This window comes from Prunus dulcis, chromosome 1, assembly GCF_902201215.1.
Source record: "Prunus dulcis chromosome 1, ALMONDv2, whole genome shotgun sequence".
Taxonomy (NCBI): domain Eukaryota; kingdom Viridiplantae; phylum Streptophyta; class Magnoliopsida; order Rosales; family Rosaceae; genus Prunus; species Prunus dulcis.
The window spans coordinates 18,533,767-18,555,407 of NC_047650.1; the positions used below are offsets into that span (position 1 = coordinate 18,533,767).

General features: G+C 37.4%; 2 protein-coding genes across 3 annotated transcripts; both read right to left on the minus strand.

Moving 5' to 3' along the window:
* Nucleotides 1-693: 693 nt before the first annotated feature.
* LOC117616586 (helicase SEN1-like) lies at nucleotides 694-5,245 on the minus strand. 2 transcript variants are annotated; one of them, XM_034345946.1, is made up of 10 exons: nucleotides 4,950-5,245; nucleotides 4,262-4,816; nucleotides 3,092-4,180; nucleotides 2,662-2,986; nucleotides 2,276-2,534; nucleotides 1,951-2,167; nucleotides 1,495-1,859; nucleotides 1,231-1,362; nucleotides 979-1,059; nucleotides 694-864 (listed from the first exon to the last, which is right to left on the minus strand). In XM_034345946.1, the coding sequence occupies exons 1-9, from the start codon at nucleotides 5,067-5,069 to the stop codon at nucleotides 999-1,001; spliced, it is 3,123 nt and encodes a 1,040-aa protein (XP_034201837.1). In that variant the 5' UTR covers nucleotides 5,070-5,245; the 3' UTR covers nucleotides 694-864; nucleotides 979-998. The 2 variants fall into 2 exon arrangements, with proteins under 2 accessions (XP_034201837.1, XP_034201836.1); XM_034345945.1 differs by having other exon boundaries at nucleotides 694-877.
* Nucleotides 5,246-12,594: 7,349 nt separating this feature from the next.
* Nucleotides 12,595-14,074, minus strand: LOC117615708. Its single transcript, XM_034344847.1, has 4 exons — nucleotides 13,967-14,074; nucleotides 13,731-13,829; nucleotides 13,303-13,683; nucleotides 12,595-13,200 (listed from the first exon to the last, which is right to left on the minus strand). Exons 1-4 carry the CDS (start codon nucleotides 14,072-14,074, stop codon nucleotides 12,595-12,597), a joined length of 1,194 nt encoding a protein of 397 aa, XP_034200738.1.
* Between the last annotated feature and the right edge of the window lie 7,567 nt (nucleotides 14,075-21,641).

A 21,641-nucleotide genomic window follows, 5' to 3' on the forward strand; every position in this document is an offset into this window, starting at 1 on the left:
TGCAACTGCTTCATTTCTACAACCCATTATTAGATCTAAGACTTTAATCTGCATCTTTGGGCTATGTGGGCTCTGTAACTCAACGATAAATTTTGACCACTATTTCTCTGGATCTTGGTGTTGTGGCGGCGGCGACATATCGAGCGGAGGCGGCAGTGGCTGCTTCGTTTGTGTAGGGTTTTATTTTAGGGTTTTTGTAATTTGGGCGCTTTTTGTTGTTTTGGGCATGAGCTATTGGGCTTTTCTTTTGTTATTACTCAGGCCTAGGTTTTCATTTTTTGACTCATGTATTTGGGCTTTTTGTAACTTTATTTGGTAATGAATTTTTCATTTCCTTCAACCCAAAAAAAAAATAATAATAATAAAAATAAACCTTATCAAATAGGGTAAAAAACAATTTTAATCACTAGGTTAGGGTTTAGGGACGATTTTGGTCACTGTGATTCTAATTTTCTTATTTTCGTCACCACAATCAAGTCCAATGCCTCAATCCCATCAGTTTCACTAATTAAAAAAGATGAAATATTAAATTAAAAATAATTACCTTAAATGCGAATTTAATATTTAAAATGAACTTTTAAATAGGACTTCACAAGAATAAAAGAGGACCCATGAATCAAGAACAGCCACAATTTAAAAAGAACTTCTTTCAAGTTTCTACCCAAAAAAACAACGCCAATAGAAGCTATCAAGTAATTAAAATGGTTCATATATTTCGATAATTGTTTCACTGAATTGCCGCATCAATAAATTAAAGGCAAACAGAAACATGCTTCTTCTACATCAGGTAAATTGGCAATGGCTACAACTTTCCAACATACAGCTAAAACACCTTGCCTCCTGCTCCTGCTCCTGCTGCTGCTGCTGCACACACCGTCTTTTAAAGTTCAAAATTGTTAGCATTCACCAAAGTCTGTTTTATGAAAAGATTGCTCAAATGTAAAGTTGTAAGTAAGAAGAACATATAGGAAATTGTACCATTAAATAAGCAACATTAACTACCATCTTGGCCTCGATCCAGAGCCCTTGGTTCCACTCATTCTTGACATAAAATTATTTCTGATAATAATAATTAATATGAAATAATTAGTACTTAAATTAAAGCAATCCATGAACACAAATTAGAGAAATGGTGATTATCACTACATATTTTGTGTTGTAGAAGAGAGGAAGTGAAAGCTGGATATCCCAACAGGCTTAAATGTTTTCGACCAAATGCATGCAACATACCTAAAAGATGAACTTGATGATGGCCTATCTCTCAGACTGAGTGAAGAAAATGGTTTTGAAAGGAACTCTGTTGGATCAGCTTCGTCGCAGCTGCTCGAATCTGCTGGCCATCTATTTGGAACAACATTGACCCTGATCACCAGTGAAGCAATAATGAGTTATTTAAGCTAAATCCACTGAAGTAGGTACTATGAAACTGAGTTTTTTGCCAACCTGTGAGGAATAAAAGTTGAAAAAAAGAATTTCCAAGGACAATTTACATACCCATCAAAACATCTGAGTTTGCAACGGTTCATCTTTTCGACGGAGTAATTCCCAAAGACGATGTCAAGGCGCTCTGTAAGTTTAGGAATATCAGAAAGTGGGACAATGTCCCAAATCTTCATAACCTGGACAAAATCTGAGTTCTGCTTGTGAATTTCTACGCTCCAAATGAGATACAGCAGCTCATTGACTTCATACGTCTCTAGCAATTCAGCAGAAGTCCTCGCATGGCCTATAATCACTTTATCATTCTGAGATTGGCGCCAACCATTAGAAAGCTTTTTTATTAAAGAAATTACGTCCTGTCGAATCTCAGTGTCTTTAATTTCTGCTATTGAATTCCTAAATTCCTTGGTGAACCAAACCTATATCGGAAAAAGACTGATTATTGCTAATGAACACATATGCAAATACTTTGATGATTACAAAAAAGGAAAACCAGAAGTAGCAGCATACCTTCCATTTTGCATTTTTGAACAGCATAGAATCAGCATCAAGCAGAGTATGTAGTTGGTTATGCTCTAGAAGGGCTGCTGCAATAGCCTGAGCTAAGTTATTGTCCTCATCAGCATTATAGAAACAATCGCGTTTCTTCGCATCAAGAATTAGATTCTTCCAAATTGAGTTACTGTTAGTCAATGTCGCTTCATTCCCCAATATCCAAAGGCAATGCCTACACCAACACAACCACAAAAAATTAACTTAATCAAAACTACCAATAATTCAGACAAAACATCTAATCTACAACATGAGCAAGCTACGATGTAACATGCAGTAATACCTGGCACGAGTTAGAACCACATTTGCTCGCTGACGATTGGAGAGGAAACCTACAGATCCATTCCCATTACATCTGACAGTGGAGATAATTATCACATCCTCTTCACCACCTTGGAATCCATCAACAGATCGCACACTTACAGAGAAATCTGTGCCAGAAACTTCACTGTAGTTTCTGACTCTCAATTGAATTGCATTAACTTGAGCCTTGTAAGGTGATATTACCCCAATACTAACCTTCTTCTTTGTTCGAGTAAATTCTGTGGCGAAGAAGGAAAAGTTAAGAAAACTACAGAGTAGTAGGTATCATGTACCAAGCTAAAACCTTCTCAAGCAGCATATTCTTAAAACAATTAAGAACATCAACTAGCTAAGGACAGTAATTACCTTTGTAAAGGCATGAAACTATCTCATATACAACAGCAACCTCAACCATGTTTTTCAGACTATGCCCGCGATCAAATTCTTCTTTTCCATTGGCTACATTTATAAAGGAGTATGGCCCGTACATTCTGCCCTCAATGAAGGACTTCTCATAGCTTACTTCACTGACATTTGGACCATCTAATATCTGATTGTTGTAGAACTCCTGTTTCGGAAACCTGCTGATCAATGGATGCATCCTATGCTGGACATTAAGAAGGAGCTTCTCGTGGCCTAACAGTACAAGTCTTTCGAACAAACTTTTTCCAAATTCAGCATTCTCGGAGAGCTAACAAGTTCATTTGCTAAGATGTTAAGATAATATATTTATGTGTGTGCGCGTGTGTATAAGCTTCATCAAAGAACTAAAGAAAACAAAGAGTAAAAAGAAAACCTTGCTTTTAACCATTGCAGGGAGTTGCATCTCATCTCCTATGAGAATAGCATGGCGAAGACCAGGTAGTTGTAAAGGAATTGCTGATTCACATTCTTTCAGCTGAGCTGCTTCATCAACCACTAACATTTCCAGAGGTGCCATTCCTTCAGTGTGCAATTTTGCAGAGCTTGACGCAGTACAAAATATTAAACAAGCATTTGCCAAGCACAAATTTCTTATTGTTTGTCCGTCATTTGAATTTGGAACAGAAAATTCACGAAGCGACTTAAGAATTTGTGCGCAATCTTTTTGAAGTGTTTGTAACCTTTCATTAGCAACACCGGCCCGATGCAATATAGATTTAATCAACTTAAGCAAATCCGAAACTCTAATCATATCCTTCACCACCTCAAGTGAAATGCAAGATGTTGGCAAGTGGGTGTACAAGTTTACCATACAAGTTTTCAGATGCTCACTAACGTCATCAAATTTTTTCTTCACAAACTCCTCAAACGTCAAAAGATCACTCTCATCATTGTGCTCATCATTCTTTTTGTGTTGTTCCCTCTTTTCCTTTAAATACAAGGAATAGAGTTGCTCTGGATCCTCAAGTAAACCTATCATGGATTCTAAACAATGTTTCCAACCAGACAAAGGGGCTAGACACTTGGACAGAATACTAATACGACTATCAAGAAATACCTCAAAAAGGTCATTATAATTATCGATGTTCATCCGCTCCAGATTCCCAAATAGAATTATATTTCCTAGTCCATACTTTCCATATTCAAGAGTCTGATTAACCAACCTCAAGAGTCGTGCCGTAACTTCTAACACCGCAATATTGGTTGGTGCACATGTTAGTGTTCTGCACTTCAACTTAAAGAGGACAAAGAGTGTCGTACAGACTGTCTTGGTCTTTCCAGTTCCAGGAGGACCCCATATTAGTTTTACAGCATTATGGTGATGACACTTACTCAAACTGATACAGTTTAAAACTGCAGCCTTTTGGGAATCATTTAGATCAGAGCACATTGTGGGCCATTTTGTAGAAAGGTCAGGGGAGCACATGTCTTCGGAAAAACAGATTGTGCAAGAATTCTCCCCCTGTAAGAAACAAACATGAAATGAATTAGCGAGGGATAGACTATTTACTTTGAGTTTAAGTACAAGAGTACAGAAAAATACGTCTGATGAATTGGGTTGCACTTGCAGCACATTCTTAATGATATTGGTGTTTGTCTCTTCTGAATTCAACGCTTTCCATACACGAACATTTGTGGTCATGTTCATCAGATACACAGCAAACAGTGTTTCTCTCTTGCTCTTTATTTGCTTGTATCCTTCCCCACTGATAGGCTTTGATGAGAGTATCTGGAGATTGTCTGAGCTATCTTTCGATCCGAGAACATATGCAATAAGATAGAAATGTTTAGGCCTGTTTAAATCATCAATGCATTTTGGTCTAATATTTGTCAAGGCAAAGATATCTCCAACCGCTGGCTCATATTTTCCTGCATTGCTTTCTGTCGCAATCATCTTCCTAACTGTAATTTCATAAAACAAGTCTTTGGGAGGCCTATGATGCTTAGAAGTTTCAACAGTCAGAATCTCACAAATAGGTGCTTGCGAAATTGCCGTAACGTTTGAGAGTAAATCAGCATGTGTTTCTTCAATAAGTGAAGGAATGAATGACTTCATGTAACGCGCCACTGTCGAAAATGTCTCTGGAATTTTGGTCACCTGCAAAATTGAATAATGTGAAATTTATATAACTCAAAACAAAAAGAAAATTAACAAATGAGCTGAAAGGAAAGTTGACAACACTAGCTAGCTAGATATGCATAATGAGGAGATAAATAACTGGACACAAAACCTGGTGTTTGTAAAGATCTCTGAAGAGAACATTCCTAAGAGACCAAGAGAAGACCAAGTCGATTAAGCTTCTACCTGCAATTTCAAAAGGCTTCTTCACCTCATTGTCCTCATGATCCATAATTATTACTACTAACTCAACTGAAAATTCCCCAACTTTTTCTGATATATAAAATGCAGTGGCTTCTGTGGATATATATCACTCTCTCTTTTATATTCGACTCCACTTGCTTAGCACGGAAGCAAGAGGAGGATTCAAAACAAGTTATCAACAGTAAAAGATGGTGGCCAGCAATATGTACTTAAAGTGAGTTTATCAGCAGAAAAAGGACTTGGAAAGAAAGAAAATAAAGGCAGCTACCTCTAGGCGAAGTTAATAATTACTTGGCTCTGAAACAATTTTTTGTTGCTAAACAAGCAATAGGATTGAATGGCATGGCACCTTATAATAATTACTTAGCTCTTCGATTTCCTGTCCAAGTTGTAGAAATGAAAAATTAATGCATGTAAAAACGTAAACATCCAAAGGGACGTTTTTTATTTTCGAAAATAAGCATGTAAAATTAATGCATGGCACCTTATAATAATTACTTGGCTCTGAAACAATTTTTTGTTGCTAAACAAGCAATAGGATTGAATGGCATGTACTTAGCTCTTCGATTTCCTGTCCAAGTTGTAGAAATGAAAAATTAATGCATGTAAAAACGTAAACATCCAAAGGGACGTTTTTTATTTTCGAAAATAAGCGATAGTATATTATTAAAGAACAAACAAAAGTACAAAGCAACTATGTGCCGAATATGGGTAAATCTTCTCAAGTGATAAAAAACAACCACATGTTGAATTGATCTTGAGAGAATCACGCAAAACTCAAATAATGACTAAATCCCCAATTCAGCAACTAGAAACACAACCCAAAAAAGGGACGTTTTTATTAAATAGGAAGATTAGACGTCTTTTTCTTTGAAAATCAAAATATCCCTCAGGAAAAGTAGTAGGAAGAAAATGAAAGTCAAAGATATAATAAAGACGTGTTGAGTTAATAATTGTTACAAGACTTCAAAAGACCAAAAGACAATTACAAGATATAAAATGAGACAGACAGCTTCATATTCATGTCGCTGCCTGTATTGGTAAGACCAACAGACGTCTTTGACCTTAATTTCACTTTTCACACTAGTTTTTATAATCGTAAGTAAATAAATTGCACAGGACTCATTAGTGTAGTAGTTTGGAGTATTTACTTTCTCAAGTAAAGTTCTGGGTTCAAGTTATAGCATCCGTGTTGTTTGTGTGTGAGTTTAATATGCTATCACCCCTTTCAATAGGAAAGGTCCTCAAAAAAAAAATGAAAAAAAAAAAAAGGTAAATAAATAAGTAGGTTGTTAAATTGGAAAATGATCGGCTGCGACTAGCCATTTTAGGCTTTGTTGATATCAAATTTCTCTAGCTGGTGCGTATCAAATGATGATTTTCGATCACCTGCACGAGGTATATCACGTGGCCATATTATTGTACTCTACAATAATTTTTCGAGCCATTGCGCTGAGGATTGAGCTATATATTTGTTTAAAGTAAAAAAATTGAAGGAAAAAAATTAAATCTTTGTAATCTGTACATATAATATTAAATTTCTTTTTCGGTAATTAATAGTAGGGATTGGCATTCAAACTGTTAACTCGGTCAAACCGCCCAAATCAAACCGATGGTTTGGGTTGGTTCGATTTTTTTTCAATCTTTTTTTGGTCATCGGTTTGAATCCAAACCAAACTGAAATATATAGTTCGGAGTACGGTTTTCAATATTCAAAACCACGGTTTAATCAAACCGAACCGATGGTATTAAAAAAGTATTATATATAGTATTATTATAAGAAATATATATATATATATAATAATACATAGTTTCAATCTTTTCTTTTTATTCTCTCTCCATCTCTCCGTTTGTCTTGTCTCCATTAGTCCCCATTTCTCTATTTATTTTTTCTCCTTCTTCATATGTATGTCTTCACTCTCTCTCCCCATCTCCCTCTTTTTTATCTTTTTTTCCCCTTCTTCTTCTTCTTCTTCTCCATCTCTCCCTCTTTTTTTTTCTTCTCCTCTCCATCTCTCCCTCTCTCCATCACTTTTATTTATTCTCTCTCTCTCTCTCTCTCTCTCTCTCTCTCTCTCTCTCTCTCTCTCTCAGAAAGCCAAAAAACCCAAACCAAACCAAACCAACCCACCAAGTTCGGTTAATCAAAGTGGTCGGTTTTCATCAACTATGGTTTGGTTTCGGTTTCCAAAATAGCCAAACCGAGGCCTACAGTTTGGTGTTCGGGTTGAGCCCAAAACCGAACCAACCCAAACCAAGCCCACTCCTAATTAATAGTACAAAGTTAAGTTAACTTTCAATTATTTAGTTGCATTAATTAAAGAGTGATGCAACTTCCCCACTTACATTTGATTGGTAATTGGAAATCGACGACGACATTTGAATCCTTTTACCAAAAAAATCTATTGCAAATCGTTCTCTTTTTTTTTTTCTTTTTCTTTTTTGCCAAACGATGAGAGAATATTATTAAAGACGAATTAGTAAGGTTTACATCATTAGCAAGAATATCAAATATCCACTCAAGCCATAATTCATCCCAATTTGGATACCGCCAACTCTGGTCACAAAAACCGCAATTTTATGGGCTGCCTTGTTACAAATCAATAATGGCTAGTATATATATTAACTAGATTGTTTTTTTTTTTAAACAGTGAAAAAAATAAAATAAAAAAAAGCTAGTTTCTTTGAAAAACAAAAACAAAAACAAAAAAAAGAGTAAAGGCTAGTTTACACTAATTGAATGTAACATAAAAAGTAAAAAGTAATGTTGTCCATGTAAGAGAAAGGCTTTAGAGTTATTATGGTAAGCCAGCTTATTGAAATGAATTTGTTTTCAGAGTTCATTTTATTTACCTTTGAAATGAACTATTGATTCCTGAAATGAACTATTGATCTCTAAAATGAGTTGAACTTTATCACTGCAAGTCAAAAGTTCAATTTATTGAAATAAAATTGAAATGACCCTCACTATTGCGGATGCTCTAAAATAAAGTTTTATAGACGAGAGGCTTCAAACTCAAGTTGTAAGATCATTTAATCTTGCACTCAAGGTTTTACGTTTGATTCCTCAAACTCTAATATCGTTGGTATAAAAAAAATAGAGTCTTGTAGACTTCTGAGTCAACATGTTGGTTCCTTTACTTCCTTCTTTATCATTGACAGTCCATTTAATATTGGCGGATTGTGTTTAATGTATACATCTTGCTGCCAACTGCCCATGTTATGCAGAAGTCACCGGTTTCACACGATGGTTTGACATCAGATTACTCTACGTCACTAGATGCAGTCCTATTTCATTCATTTTCGTTTCCAAAACAAATATATATTTCTAACTCTTTTCTTCTTCTTTTTTCTTAGGTCGAAGTCAATACATGTGTAACACATGAACTGAAAATTCGACAAATTGAATTAATTTGTTTCTGGGCAGATCCGAGAATCCGACTTGAATACTTGTACAGTAGAGGGACCAATCCAAGGCCAAATCTTTGATATTCTTCTATATGCGTACAATAATATATTACACATAACACATGATGATCATGCAAAGGTTCAAAGCCACCAGCAAGCTTATTTTGCCACACCTTTTCAACACATCAACCATTTTCGAAAAGGCCTTGTCTTGGAACCCTTTCACCCCGTTCACCGTCCTCCTGGTTTGGCTTTGATACAAAATGAGCAGCTTATACAATTCTCACCTTGTAAGAAACAAATACAAAATGGATTAGTGAGGTATGTGAAAAATTGTCACATAATAGCTTGACAGGTAAAACAAACATAACTGGATTATTGAGGGATAGATTATTATCCAATCAAAGAAGATTTTTATTAAAAATATGAGAAAAATATTTAGTCAGTTTCCAATTTTTATTTCTTTTTGTTTTCACCTTTCTTGTTATTGCACTATTGAGTGCAAAAACACCTTATTGTTATCACATCACTGTTAAGGCTTGTTTGATAGGGATGACTAGATTAGCAATACTTATTTTCTATGTGCATTCAAGGCATAATATAGATATGTTGCTTAATCAAATTTTTTCTTCACAAACTCCTCAAACGTCAAAAGATCACTCTCATCATCACTTGTTGAGCTGAAATTGTGCCTACCCTTTAACTTTTCGTTAATTATAAAGGTAAAATTGTCATTTTTCAAGGTACAATACTAAAAACAGTAAAGAAAATGTAAAAACCAAAATAATAATAATAATAATTATAAAAAACAAAAAATAGCTTCGATGAACCAAGAAAGAAGAAGAAACAAGAGAACCATACAATTTGATGGAAGTGAATGTCATGCCCCGAATTTCCAACAACAAATAACACACTAAGTTATTACAAACAAACTGATCCGGGACGTGAAGTTCGGAACCTTCAACAAATATACAAGGATTTTTTTTTCATAATATAATACCACATGTTCCGAACCACAATGTCAATATTTACATAATCATCCGAGTCAAATATTACATTGCAACATATATAATAGATTGAACAATCAACATATTACATATTCTACTCCTCAAAGCTTATTACACACAGTGGAAATCTAAACACCAACACTGTCAAACCAAACTGTGTACACTGCAAGTACTCCTTTTGCTTTTTGCTCCTTACGAAGTCATGAGTTCCTATTCCCTGCAGGATTAGCCCTTACACCGTCGAATAGCGTACCGGGTTCACCAAAGAACTAACCTGATAAGCTTTTTAAAGCTCGTATAAGTAAACCACAACCAATAGTATAAATATGTCAATTACATATAATATACAACACATATGCACTTTCATTAGCATACATCAATCCTTGTATAACCAAGGTAATCATAAATCAATAATTTCATCTCAATCATAATTCTTCTGATTTATAAGAATTATTCGGTCCTCAGCTGACCCAAAATCTGTTTCAAATCCGTTAGAAACATAACCCATAAATATCACTCTTGGACAACGGATGTGAGAATGCACTCAACTCTCTCAACACACGAACACTAAAGTCCACACACAATAGTGCATGTTCACAAATCTGCGCCGAAACCAAGTAACTATGTGTTACCCTCGTGAACATCCGCTATGGCGATAATTAGAGCTCTAACTGTTTTGGGGCCTTCCACCCTAGGGCTGCAATCCCTAATTACTTTCCACGGTCAACCACCTGAAGGTTATCTTCCAATTGAAGGAGTTAGTGCATTCTCACATCTATCCTTCAAATCAATATGTCTTTCCACATCAAATATTGTTCAACCGTTGAATTTACATCCAACGATGAGTGACCACAAATCTCTTGGACCCCTGTAGTCCAAGAGATCAGGACTGATATATATATATATATATATATGTGTGTATTTACGTGGCCATTCATTCATGAACACCACCATACAATCGCAACATATATGGTCATTCCCAAAGATACCATCCACTTTGCAAAAACTTCCAAACTCATTTAAAATCAACACATTTAAATGATTTTAAACTCACACAAAAACTATTTCTCAAAATCCACAACAGCATGTTAATTATATCCATTAACATTATCGGAACCACATTATATTAAATATAATAATTTGTGATCTTACTCATAATCCAGAGGTTTTATTCACATCTCATCCAAGCTGCGTCTTCAACAACTCAATCAATTTGCAATCTCAAACCTCAACGAGCACTCTAGCCCCACAATCCTCAATGAGCAATTCAAACTCCAACCGTACCTAAGCAAAGTACGTAACTCAGCTTAGCACAAAACTCCAACATCCAATAATGATTGTGCTCTCAAGTTATCTTAACTAATCGTGCACTTGCACGCAAAGTGAGATAGACATCACTCGGGACGCACCCAAAAACCTGATCAGCAATTCGTCGGTACCTACAGACTCCTAACAACACTAGCTACAACATATATTAAGTTGGACATGATCCAACGGTCCGATCATCTTCGATCAATGGTCTAGATTTGTGAGCTCCGATCCTCGATCAAACGACGGAATCTCAACACATCAAGGACACCACCGTGCTCACCACCTCACGCACTACAACTTGTCTCAAAGGTTACAACTCAGAACCCCCACCATGCTCCGCCAAGAGCCATCGTGGGGGTACTATTCCGACGATAGACCAATCCTAGAATCGCGGCTCAAGACTTATACATAAAACTGAGTAGAGCAACTTTAATTCTTACCTTAAGTTCCGATTCAAATCGAAAGTGGCTCAAACCGACAGTTGAAGTCGTTGACTTCACTAGTCATGAGCCAACTTCAAAGCGTCGCCATGCCTTCGTTGCTGCTCGGATCACTCCGATTCTTGTTGGCTATGCTCACGGGATAGTCAGATTTCGATCTACATGGGTGGCGTCGATCACCTCTCCCGGATGCTGCCGTCGGAAATCGCCTCTCCGACGAACTCTCTAACCTCCTGGGGCTCACTTAATTCCATTATTTCCAAACAAAACCAACTTCATAAAATACCCAACATTACTATCCACTTTGTATGATTTTTGAAACATTAATAACAACAAAATCCCAATTTTGAGGTTATTATAGTGAAACTAACGAGACTAAAAAAATTGCAGCTTCCATTTTCACCAATCCAACGTTGTCTACACAAGTCCATTCATTTGAAACAAATAAACGAACCCCATTTCCCACCTATCAAACATTTAGACTTCTCATTTTCTCTTCCCTTTCGTTCTATCCCCTGAAATGCTCCTTATTTTTCTTTGCTTTTCGCTCTGAACCTTGAATCTTCCCAACCTGCCATGATTGACCTTCTTTTAATCATCCTCTACAATCCACATTTTCTTTTTTCTTTTTTTTGGTTTGAACCTTCAGTCTTCCGCTCCCTTTTTAATCTTAATTCACAAGGCACACTTCCAAATTACAAGGCTCAAATAATTGAGAATGTGGAGACAACCACGAAAATGAAACCAAGCCAAACTTGAATCATTACATGAGGAAGAGAGCTATGGTTTTGGTCCTAATTTGGGTATGGCCTAAAATGTGACTAATTGAGTCTATAATAAATTGGGCCTAATTTTTATATAATTCGAAACCCAAATGCTCAAGTGGTAAAATGAGGGGAGAATGAGAGAATTTAAATTAGTCCAAATGTTAGCTTCCAGTTTGGCTCCTTTACTATACCGTAATTATCAATTTGCTAGATCTTTTGGGAAATTAAGGACTCAAACTATATAAAATAGGTCAATTTGGGATTCACCATCAAGTTCTGAGATGTCCATCTAAATTTGAGTCAATATTAAGAGCAAATTTGTAATTTCAAAGGAAAAAAACAACACCTTAGTTATTAATCGACTTTTGAGAGAGTTTTAGAAAATTTATGAAGCGACTTAAGAATTTTAGTGCAATTTTTTTGAAGTGATTGTAACCTTTCATTACCAACACCGTCCCGATGCAATATAGATTTAATCAACTTATCCGAAACTATAATCATGTCCCTCACCACCTCTAGTGAAATGCAAGATGTTGGCAAGTGGGTGTACAAGTTTACCATACAAGTTTTCAGATGCTCACTAAAGTAATCAAATTTTTTCTTCACAAACTCCTCAAACGTCAAAAGATCACTCTTATTGTCGCTGGGCTGCTATTATCAGTTTCTTCATCGTCCTCATCATTCTTTTTGTGCTGTTCCTTCTTTTCCTTTAAATACAAGGAATAGAGTTTCTCTGGATCCTTAAGTAAACATATCATGGATGCTAACCAATGTTTCCAACCAGACAAAGGAGCAAGACATTTGGACAGAATACTAATACGACTATCAAGGAATACCTCAAAAAGGTAATTATAATTATCGATCTTCATCCGCTCCACATTCCCAAATAGAATTATATCTCCATATTCAAGAGTCTGATTAACCAACCTCAAGAGTCGTGCCGTAACTTCTAACACGGCAATATTGGTTGGCGCACATGTTAGTGTTCTGCACTTCAACTTAAAGAGGACAAAGAGTGTCGTTCCGATTGTCTTGGTTTTTCCAGTTCCAGGAGGACCCCATATTAGTTTTACAGCATTATGGTGATGACACTTACTCAAACTGATACAGTTTAAAACTGCAGCCTTTTGGAAATCATTTAGATCAGAGCACAATGTGGGCCATTTTGTAGAAAGGTCAGGGGAGCACATGTCTTTGGAAAAACAGATTGTGCAAGAATTCTTCCCCTGTAAGATACAAACATGAAATGGATTAGTGAGGGATAGACTATTTGCTTTGAGTTTAAGGATACGAGAACAGAAAAATACATCTGATTAATTGGGTTGCACTTGCAGCACATTCTTAATGATATTGGTGTTTGTCTCTTCTGAGTTCAACGCTTTCCATACATGAACATTTGTGCTCATGTTCATCAAATAGACAGCAAACAGTGTTTCTCTCTTGCTCTTTATTTGCTTGTATCCTTCTCCACTGATAGGCTTTGATGAGAGTATTGGGAGCTTGTCTGAGCTGTCATCTTTTGATCCGATAACATATGCAATAAGATAGAAATTTGTAGGCCTGTTCAAATCATCAATGCATTTTGGTATAATATTTGTCAAGGCAAAGATATCTCCAACCGCCGGCTCATATTTCCCTGCATTACTTTCGGCCGCAATCATCTTCCTAACTTTAACTTCATAAAACAAGTCTTTGGGAGGCCTATGATGCTTAGGAGTTTCAACAGTTAGAATCTCACAAATAGAATCTCACAAACGTTTGAGAGTAAATCAGCATGTGTTTCCTCAATAAGTGAAGGAATGAATGACTTCATGTAACTCGCCACTGTCGAAAATGTCTCTGGAATTTTGGTCACCTGCAAGTGAATAATGTGAAATTTATATAACTCAAAACAAAAAAATATATATTTAAAAAATGAGCTGAAAGGAAAGTTGACAACACTAGCTAGCTAGATATACATAATGAGGAGATAAATAACTGGGAAAAAAAAACCTGGTGTTTGTGAAGATCTCTGTCGAGAACATTCCTAAGAGACCAAGAGAAGACCAAGTCGATTAAGCTTCTACCTGCAATCTCAAAAGGCTTCTTCACCTGTTTCATAATTATTACTACTTACTCAACTGAAAATTCCACAACTACTGATATATAAAATGCAGTGGCTTTTGTGGATATATATCACTCTCTCTTCTATATTCAACTTCTGATATATGAAAAGGACTTAGAAAGAGAGAAAATAAAGGTGGCTACCCCTAGGCGAAGTTAATAATTACTTAGCTCTTCGATTTCCTGTCCAAGTTGTAGAAATGCAAAATTAATGCATGTAAAAACATCCAAAGGGACCTTTTTTATTTTCGAAAATAAACGATAGTATATTATTGATGAACAAACAAAAGTACAAAGCAACTATGTGTCAAATATGGGTAAATCTTCTCAAGTGACCAAATACAACCATATGTTGAATTGATCTTGAGAGAATTACACACAATTCAAACTCTGACTAAATCCCCAATTCAATAACCAGAAACACAACCCAAAAACGAACTTTTTCTTTGAAAATCAAAAATATCCCTCATGAAAAGTTGGAAGAAAATGAAAGTGAAAGATATAATAAAGACGTGTTGAGTTAATAATTATTACAAGACTTAAAGGGTGTGTTTGGTAGGCTTCACTGGATTGGACTATCTTAAATAGTACTTGAAATTAGGGATGGCAACGGGCCGGGTAGGGGCCGGGTATGACAATACCATCCCCGTCCCCGCTCTCCATCCCCGCCCCCATCCCCGAACCAATCCCCGTTTAATAGGTTTCGGGGAATCCCCATCCCCGTTCTCGTCGGGGGACTATCCCCCATACCCGCCCCGAATCCCCGATTTTTTTTGCACAAAAAAAATTTATCATATATTTTAACATTAAGTTTCATATTAAATTATCATTCAACACATCCAAATTAACTATAAAGTTCAACTCAACTATTCAAAATCACATCAATATGAAATTCTAGAAAAGATTAGGAAGAATTAGGAGAGAGAAGTTAACTTAGGGTTAAACATAAATATTATAATTATATATTTATTTATTTAAACATAAACATATATATTTTCGGGTCGGATTCGGGGATGGGGACGCCAATACCATCCCCTCCCCATACCCATCGGGGATTTTTTAAGTTCGGGAATCCTCATACCCGATAACCATTTGGCCCCGAAATCTCCCCCCATTAGGGTCGGGGACCCGACGGGGACCCGCCCTTGCGGGGATTTTTGCCATCCCTACTTGAAATCTATGTTTATTACGATAGGGGACTAATTTAAATGAGATTATATAGTCCAATAGTGAAAAATCTCCCTCACTCGCTGTTCCAATTTAGCGAGCTTGAAAAGCGGCTCGCAATATAACACCCACGCTATATTGAACTTGCGAGTCCGAACTAAACCTCACTGTCACCACCACCAACCCTATCTGACAGCAACAACAATACCTAATTGAACACCCAATCAATTGACCTAGAGAGCCCTTTCTATCTGCTCTAATTCCTCATGGGGTTACCTAATTTCTGCAATTAAACAAACCTAGATCACTGGCTTGCCAAGATCGAAGAGGATGTGCGGCATGCCTGGGAGAACACCTTTGCTGAAGCCTCTGTTTGAAGCTTTTCTGGGGGGGGAGAGAGAGAGAGAGAGAGAGAGAGGCAAGAATGAATCTATTAATTCTAGGGAGCAAGAGAAGATGGCTTCAGTGGGGAGGGGAATCGCAACAGGCATTGATGATTTGATCCATAGGAGGCAAAACCTCTGCTTTTCTCACCGTCTTCCAATGCAATGAACCTAATTATCTTAAACAAAACAACAAATAGAGAGGGGGAAAAAAAAAGATAAAAAGAAAGTAAAAAGAATGGGGAGGTTGAGTTGGGTCTACATCTGAAGAGTTTTTTTGTTTAAGATAATTTTAGCTTTTAAAAAAATTCAGAATTTTTTTTTTTAAATTTAAATATTACAATAAATATTTTTAGTCCGACGACACATCACCAAACATAGGTCTTCACTATTTTTACAATCCAGCTTTTTAGTCCGACGCAGCACCAAACGTAGGTCAGTACTTAATCCAGCTTAGGCCAATTCGAACTAATCCGAGACAGTCCCAGGATTTAATCCAGCCCATGACAGTCCGTTGTGCCAAATGACCCCAAAAAGACCAAAAGACAAGCACAAGATATAAAACGACAGAGACAGCTTCATATTCATGTTGCTGCCTGCATTGGTAAGACCGACAGACGTCTTTTACCTTAATTTCACATTTTACACTAGTTTTTAAAATAATAAATAAATAAATGAGAAGGTAGTTAAACTGGAAAATGATCAGCTGTGACGGGGCATTTTAGGCTTGCTTTGTTCATATCAAATTTTCCCAGCTGGTGCGTATCAAATGATGATTTTTGAACACTTAGACGAGTTATATAACGTGGTCATACTATTGTACTTTACGATAATTTTTCGAGCCATTGAGCCGAGGATTGAGCTATATATTTATTTAAAGTAAAAATATTGAAGAAAAAAAAAATTTTAATCCTTGTAATCTGTCGTACAATATTAAGTTTCTTTTTTGGTAATTAATAGTACAGAGTTAAGTTAACTTTCAATTATTCAGTTGCATTAATTAACGAGTGATGCTACTTCCCCACTTACATTTGATTGGTAATTGGAAATTGACGATGACAATTGAATCCTTTTACCAAAAATATCTATCGCAAATCATTCTCTTGTTGGAAACAAGACATCTTCCTCAAAATTACTTCTTCTTTTTTTTTTGGAAAAAATAAATTACTTTTCATCTAGTGCCTTCAAAGTGTACACCATTTTGGATTTACATAGGGGCTCGGTCGGGTCGAATCGAAATCAGGGAATTCAAATTCTAATAAATTAAAAATCGGAATAAAAATTCTATTCTCATTCCTATTCAAAAAAAATTGGAATTTCAATATTCATTCTACTTCGGAAAACTCATAATTTTTGGAAAATTTTGAAAACTAGTTCAAATTTTTAAACATACCCAGCCATTTGAAGGATTAAATTGACTCAAAATTGAAAACTCATACGATAAGCTTGGAAAAGTATTATATGTTGGTGAAATAACTTGTATATATATGTCTATTTGGTGATCAAATTATATATTGTTCAACATGAAATTAGTAATTGTAATATATTTTGGAATGAATGATGCTAAACGAATCCTAAAATTAACTAAGTACATCCTATCACCAAATTATTTATTGAATTACTAATTTATCCAAATATAAAACGACCAAAAAAGATATATTTAATTATAAAACAAATATAATTTTAATAAGTACACCCTACTCAACATATTCAACTATAATCAAACGTAGAGAAGTTTTCGCATTGCTTGGTGCCCACGAACAATGCAGCGAGCACAAACAAAGGAGCAAGGAGGTGTCATTAAATGTTTGAAGGTACTGCATTGAACTTGAATTGATTCTTGCATTGAATGCTCCATTAGGAGTGTATATTGGCGTGACTTGTGCATATTGACCTACTTTCCTTACACACCAAGAATTCCTATTATAATTGTAATTGATTTACTTTAAATCCTGATTTCCTATTGAAAATAGATTTAGGAATTTATTATTTACTTGCCCATTCAGGTTTCGTTGTATTATAAATATAACCTCCTATAAGGAGAAGAATACACATAAAATTCCCACAAACAAATATTCTCTCATAGTTTTCATATTTTAGCATGGTATCAGAGCGGCAATCTTGGAATTGCTGACTCTAGTTTCAAACCCCCGGCCGCCGCTATGGGGGTTGATGATTTTTTCAACCCTCATGGAGGTAGCACCACTGACTCCTTCTGTCATTCTCAACCAACCATCGTTGAGTTGAGTGCCCAGATGGCTCCGCTCCTACAGATGCAGACTTTGACCCTGAACCTGATCCAGAATCAGGATCCACTTTTGACGACCCCGACCCCAACCCCGACTATGACGACAACGACCCCGACCCCGACTCCTAAGACGACCCCGACCCCTACTCCGATGATGACCCCAACCCCGAATTTGTCTCTGATTCATACCCCGATCCCGATTTTGACTCCGACTTCGGCCCCGACTCAGGCTCAGATTCCGATCCAAATTCCTACTCAACCTGTATCCTATGCATCTTCCGCTGCATAGATTATGACTTCTAGACTAACGACCCCGACACATGGACCAGATTGTGCATATTGTGGTGATCCGAGACACACTTATGAGACTTGTTTTAAATCAGATGGCTACCCTGATTGGTGGGCTACTCTTACAGATTGAGGACAATGCACCAGTAATGGCACTGGTTATGGATTCCATACTTCCGATAAGATTGATTCCAGGAGCTGTATAATTGAATCCGGTGCAACTGATCATATGACGTTTGATCCTGATGATTTTCTGAATACTACACAACCTCGACGAACCTGTATTGCAAATGCCAATGGTGTTACTTATCCTGTGACAGGGGCTAGCATTGTTGCACTCTCATCCTCTCTCACACTGTCTAATACTTTACTTATTCCATCTTTATCCACTAAATTGTTGTCAGTTAGTCAGCTTACTGAACAATTGAATTGTTGTGTACTTATTTACCCGAGTTTTTATTTGCTTCAGGACATTCACACTAAGGAGATTCTTAGTCGTGGTACTAAGAGGGGGGCTATATTATGTCGATGACTTCAGTCACGGCGTAGCTAACAGTGTGACACATCCCTTTGATAGCAAACAAAAGCAAATCTGGTTGTGGCACCGTCGATTGGGACATCCGTCTTTTAGTTATATGAAGCATCTTATACCAGATTTATTCTTAAGTTTCAAGGACTCTGACTTCACATGTGATACTTGTATTTTAGCCAAGAGTCACTGTGTGCCCTATCCGTTGAGTACGAACAAGTGTACTACTCCATTTACGTTAATTCACTCTGATGTCTAGGGACCTTCGCCTATCACTGCTCTTTCTGGTATTTGATGGTTTGTCACATTCATCGATGATTGTACGCGGATGACATGACTTTATTTGCTGAAGAATAAAAACGAAGTGTTTTCCCGTTTGTCAGTCCTTCCACAAACAAATGAAAACTCAGTTTAATGCTCAAATTCAGATTCTTCGCTCAGACAGTGGTGGAGAATTTGTCAATCATGACTTTCAGACTTACTTCCAACAACATGGAATTATCCATGAGACGACTTGTCCTCAGACACCGCAACAAAGTGGTATTGCTGAACGAAAGAATCGACATCTTCTTGAAACCGCCAGAGCACTTCTGATTGGCGCTCATGTTCCTCGCCATCACTGGGATGATGCTTGTAATAACCCAAAATAAAATATCTATAAAAAAAAGTAACAAAATATCTAAAAAAGTAAGATTAATATCTTCTAGCAAAAAGACAATTTTGCCCTCACATTATTTAATAGGGAAAAAGTTAACTTTTTGATCAAGAAAGAATTTGGCAATTCCACTTGCGCCGTTACGTAAAGCACGGCGAAACGAGTCCGTAGACACGGAGTAGACTCGAATCGGAGTTGTAACGAAGAAAATACGGTCAAAATACCGCGAAGGGCAAAATGGTAATTTAGAAAATGTCTGATTTTTATCTATTCTCTCTCTCTCTCTCCCCCGTCAGTTTCTCTCTCCTCTCTCTCTCTCTCTCCTCCTGCGTGACTCCTCCCCCGACCTCCGCTCGTTCTCGACGTCGGCCTGACCCCCACAGGTCGAGCCGATCTCCGCCGTCGGTACCAAAAGAACCACCACTCACCCGCCGTCCTTCCCCGAGCCGTCGCCACCTTTGCCGTGGCCGGAGCTCGCCGAAATCTGCCATTTTCTGTCGATTTTCAGTTCGAACTTCCAGCTCTTCGTTCTCCTTCAATTCTCCACCAAATCGATCGAGTAAGGTATGGTTTCTCAGCTATTTTTCATGCCCTAACTGATGGTTGGCTGGGTTTTGATCGATTTTCATTCTAGAACACTCGATTTGCGAATTCAAAATCGGCCACTTTTTGGGGTATGCCCAAGAACAAAAGTGACTCCAAATGGGGTGTTGTACCTAGGATAGGAGTTTGGAGTCTTGGTTCCGAGTTTTTCCGACAACCCGGTATCGCTTTGGACACCCAATCTGCCCGCGCATGTGGCGGCGCGTGGGTGAGGGTGGTGAGGTGACTCTGTGTAGTTTTACAATCCTCGTGTCGTCATGAGCGCATAGGATTTCGCGGATCTCGATTTGGAGTCCGTTTGAGCTCCAAACGGATTTTCCATATCGCGCGATCCTTGGGTGCAGTGTCGTCGAATCGTTGGATCGCACCCAAATTCAGATATGTCGTTTCACATGATTCCAGGATCGTGTAGGATTCGACGGATTGCGAGTCGGAGTCCCGGATACTCCGAAAACGCGAACCCTGAGGCTAGGGTTTGGATTTTAAGCGATAAGGCGATTTTGGCTAATCCGACCATCCGTTTCTGACCAAATTTGCGGAACATGGTTCTTTCTCTGTAAGGAACCTTTAGAGAATCCCAGATTGGCCATCGGAGATCGTGGACCCCACGGGGTCTCGGATCGGCCGGTCTGGCTATTTATCGCTTAGTAAGCTTTCGGGTCTTCCAAGACCGTTCTAATTGTCTGAAAGGCTAATGTGGGCATAGGAGTGATTTTAAAATGAGTGCACGTATTTCTAGAAGCCGGGGGCAGGGTGTTTAATTTAATTCTTTTATTGAGCAGTTTTATTAATTTAATCTTTATGGGTAATCAGGCGCTAGAGGCCCGACAGAACCACAGGAGGGACTTTCAAGAGGTCCAGCTAGCTCGGACCAGCAGTGAGTGGACTTTCTTTCATAAAGGATTTTATATAAATGAGTTATATAAATGATTTATATAAATGAGTTTACACAAATAATTTTATATTGATTTTATATAATTAAGTTTTATAAATGAGTTTATATAAGCAAATTTCATTATTTGCTTTTGAATAAGTTTTGATCGGATGCTTTCCGAGCATGATTAGTACAGTAACATTTCTCTAATTTTATGCTGCTTAGTTACGCAAACTAAAAGTTATAGAAACAGAGTTTGAGGTTCAAATCAGATGAGATTGCAGCAGAATTGAGATTGCAGTTATTAATCAGATATTTTTCTAAAGTTATTTATTTTTGAAAACCACCATGTACCCGCTTTTTATTTGGTGATTACCCACAGTTGGACCGATGTCTACGGACATCCAGTCTAATTTCAGTTTCGTCAGTGCACTTGACATTGCCTCACGAGTTTCGGGGACGCTCGGACCGTGAGTGTCAGGATTTGCGGCTCGGCAGACTTGGTGTCCCGAGACCTGTCAGGAATTGCGGCTCGGCTGACTCTGTGTCCCCGAGACCTGCTAGGATTGCGGATCAGGCTGACTACGGTCCCCTGTATCTTGCCAGAGCGGCTCGAGTCGACTTGGTGTCATCGAGACCTGCCGGCGGATTAGGCTGACCATAGTCCCCTGAATCCTGCTAGTTTGCGGCTCGGTTAGACTTTGTGTCGCCGAGACCTGCCAGGGGATTTGACGGATGTTACAGGGTACAATTAGGTGGTAGTTTTTAAAGGATTTTGAGCATTTTTATACAGCTATTTCTTTCAGTTATTGTATAC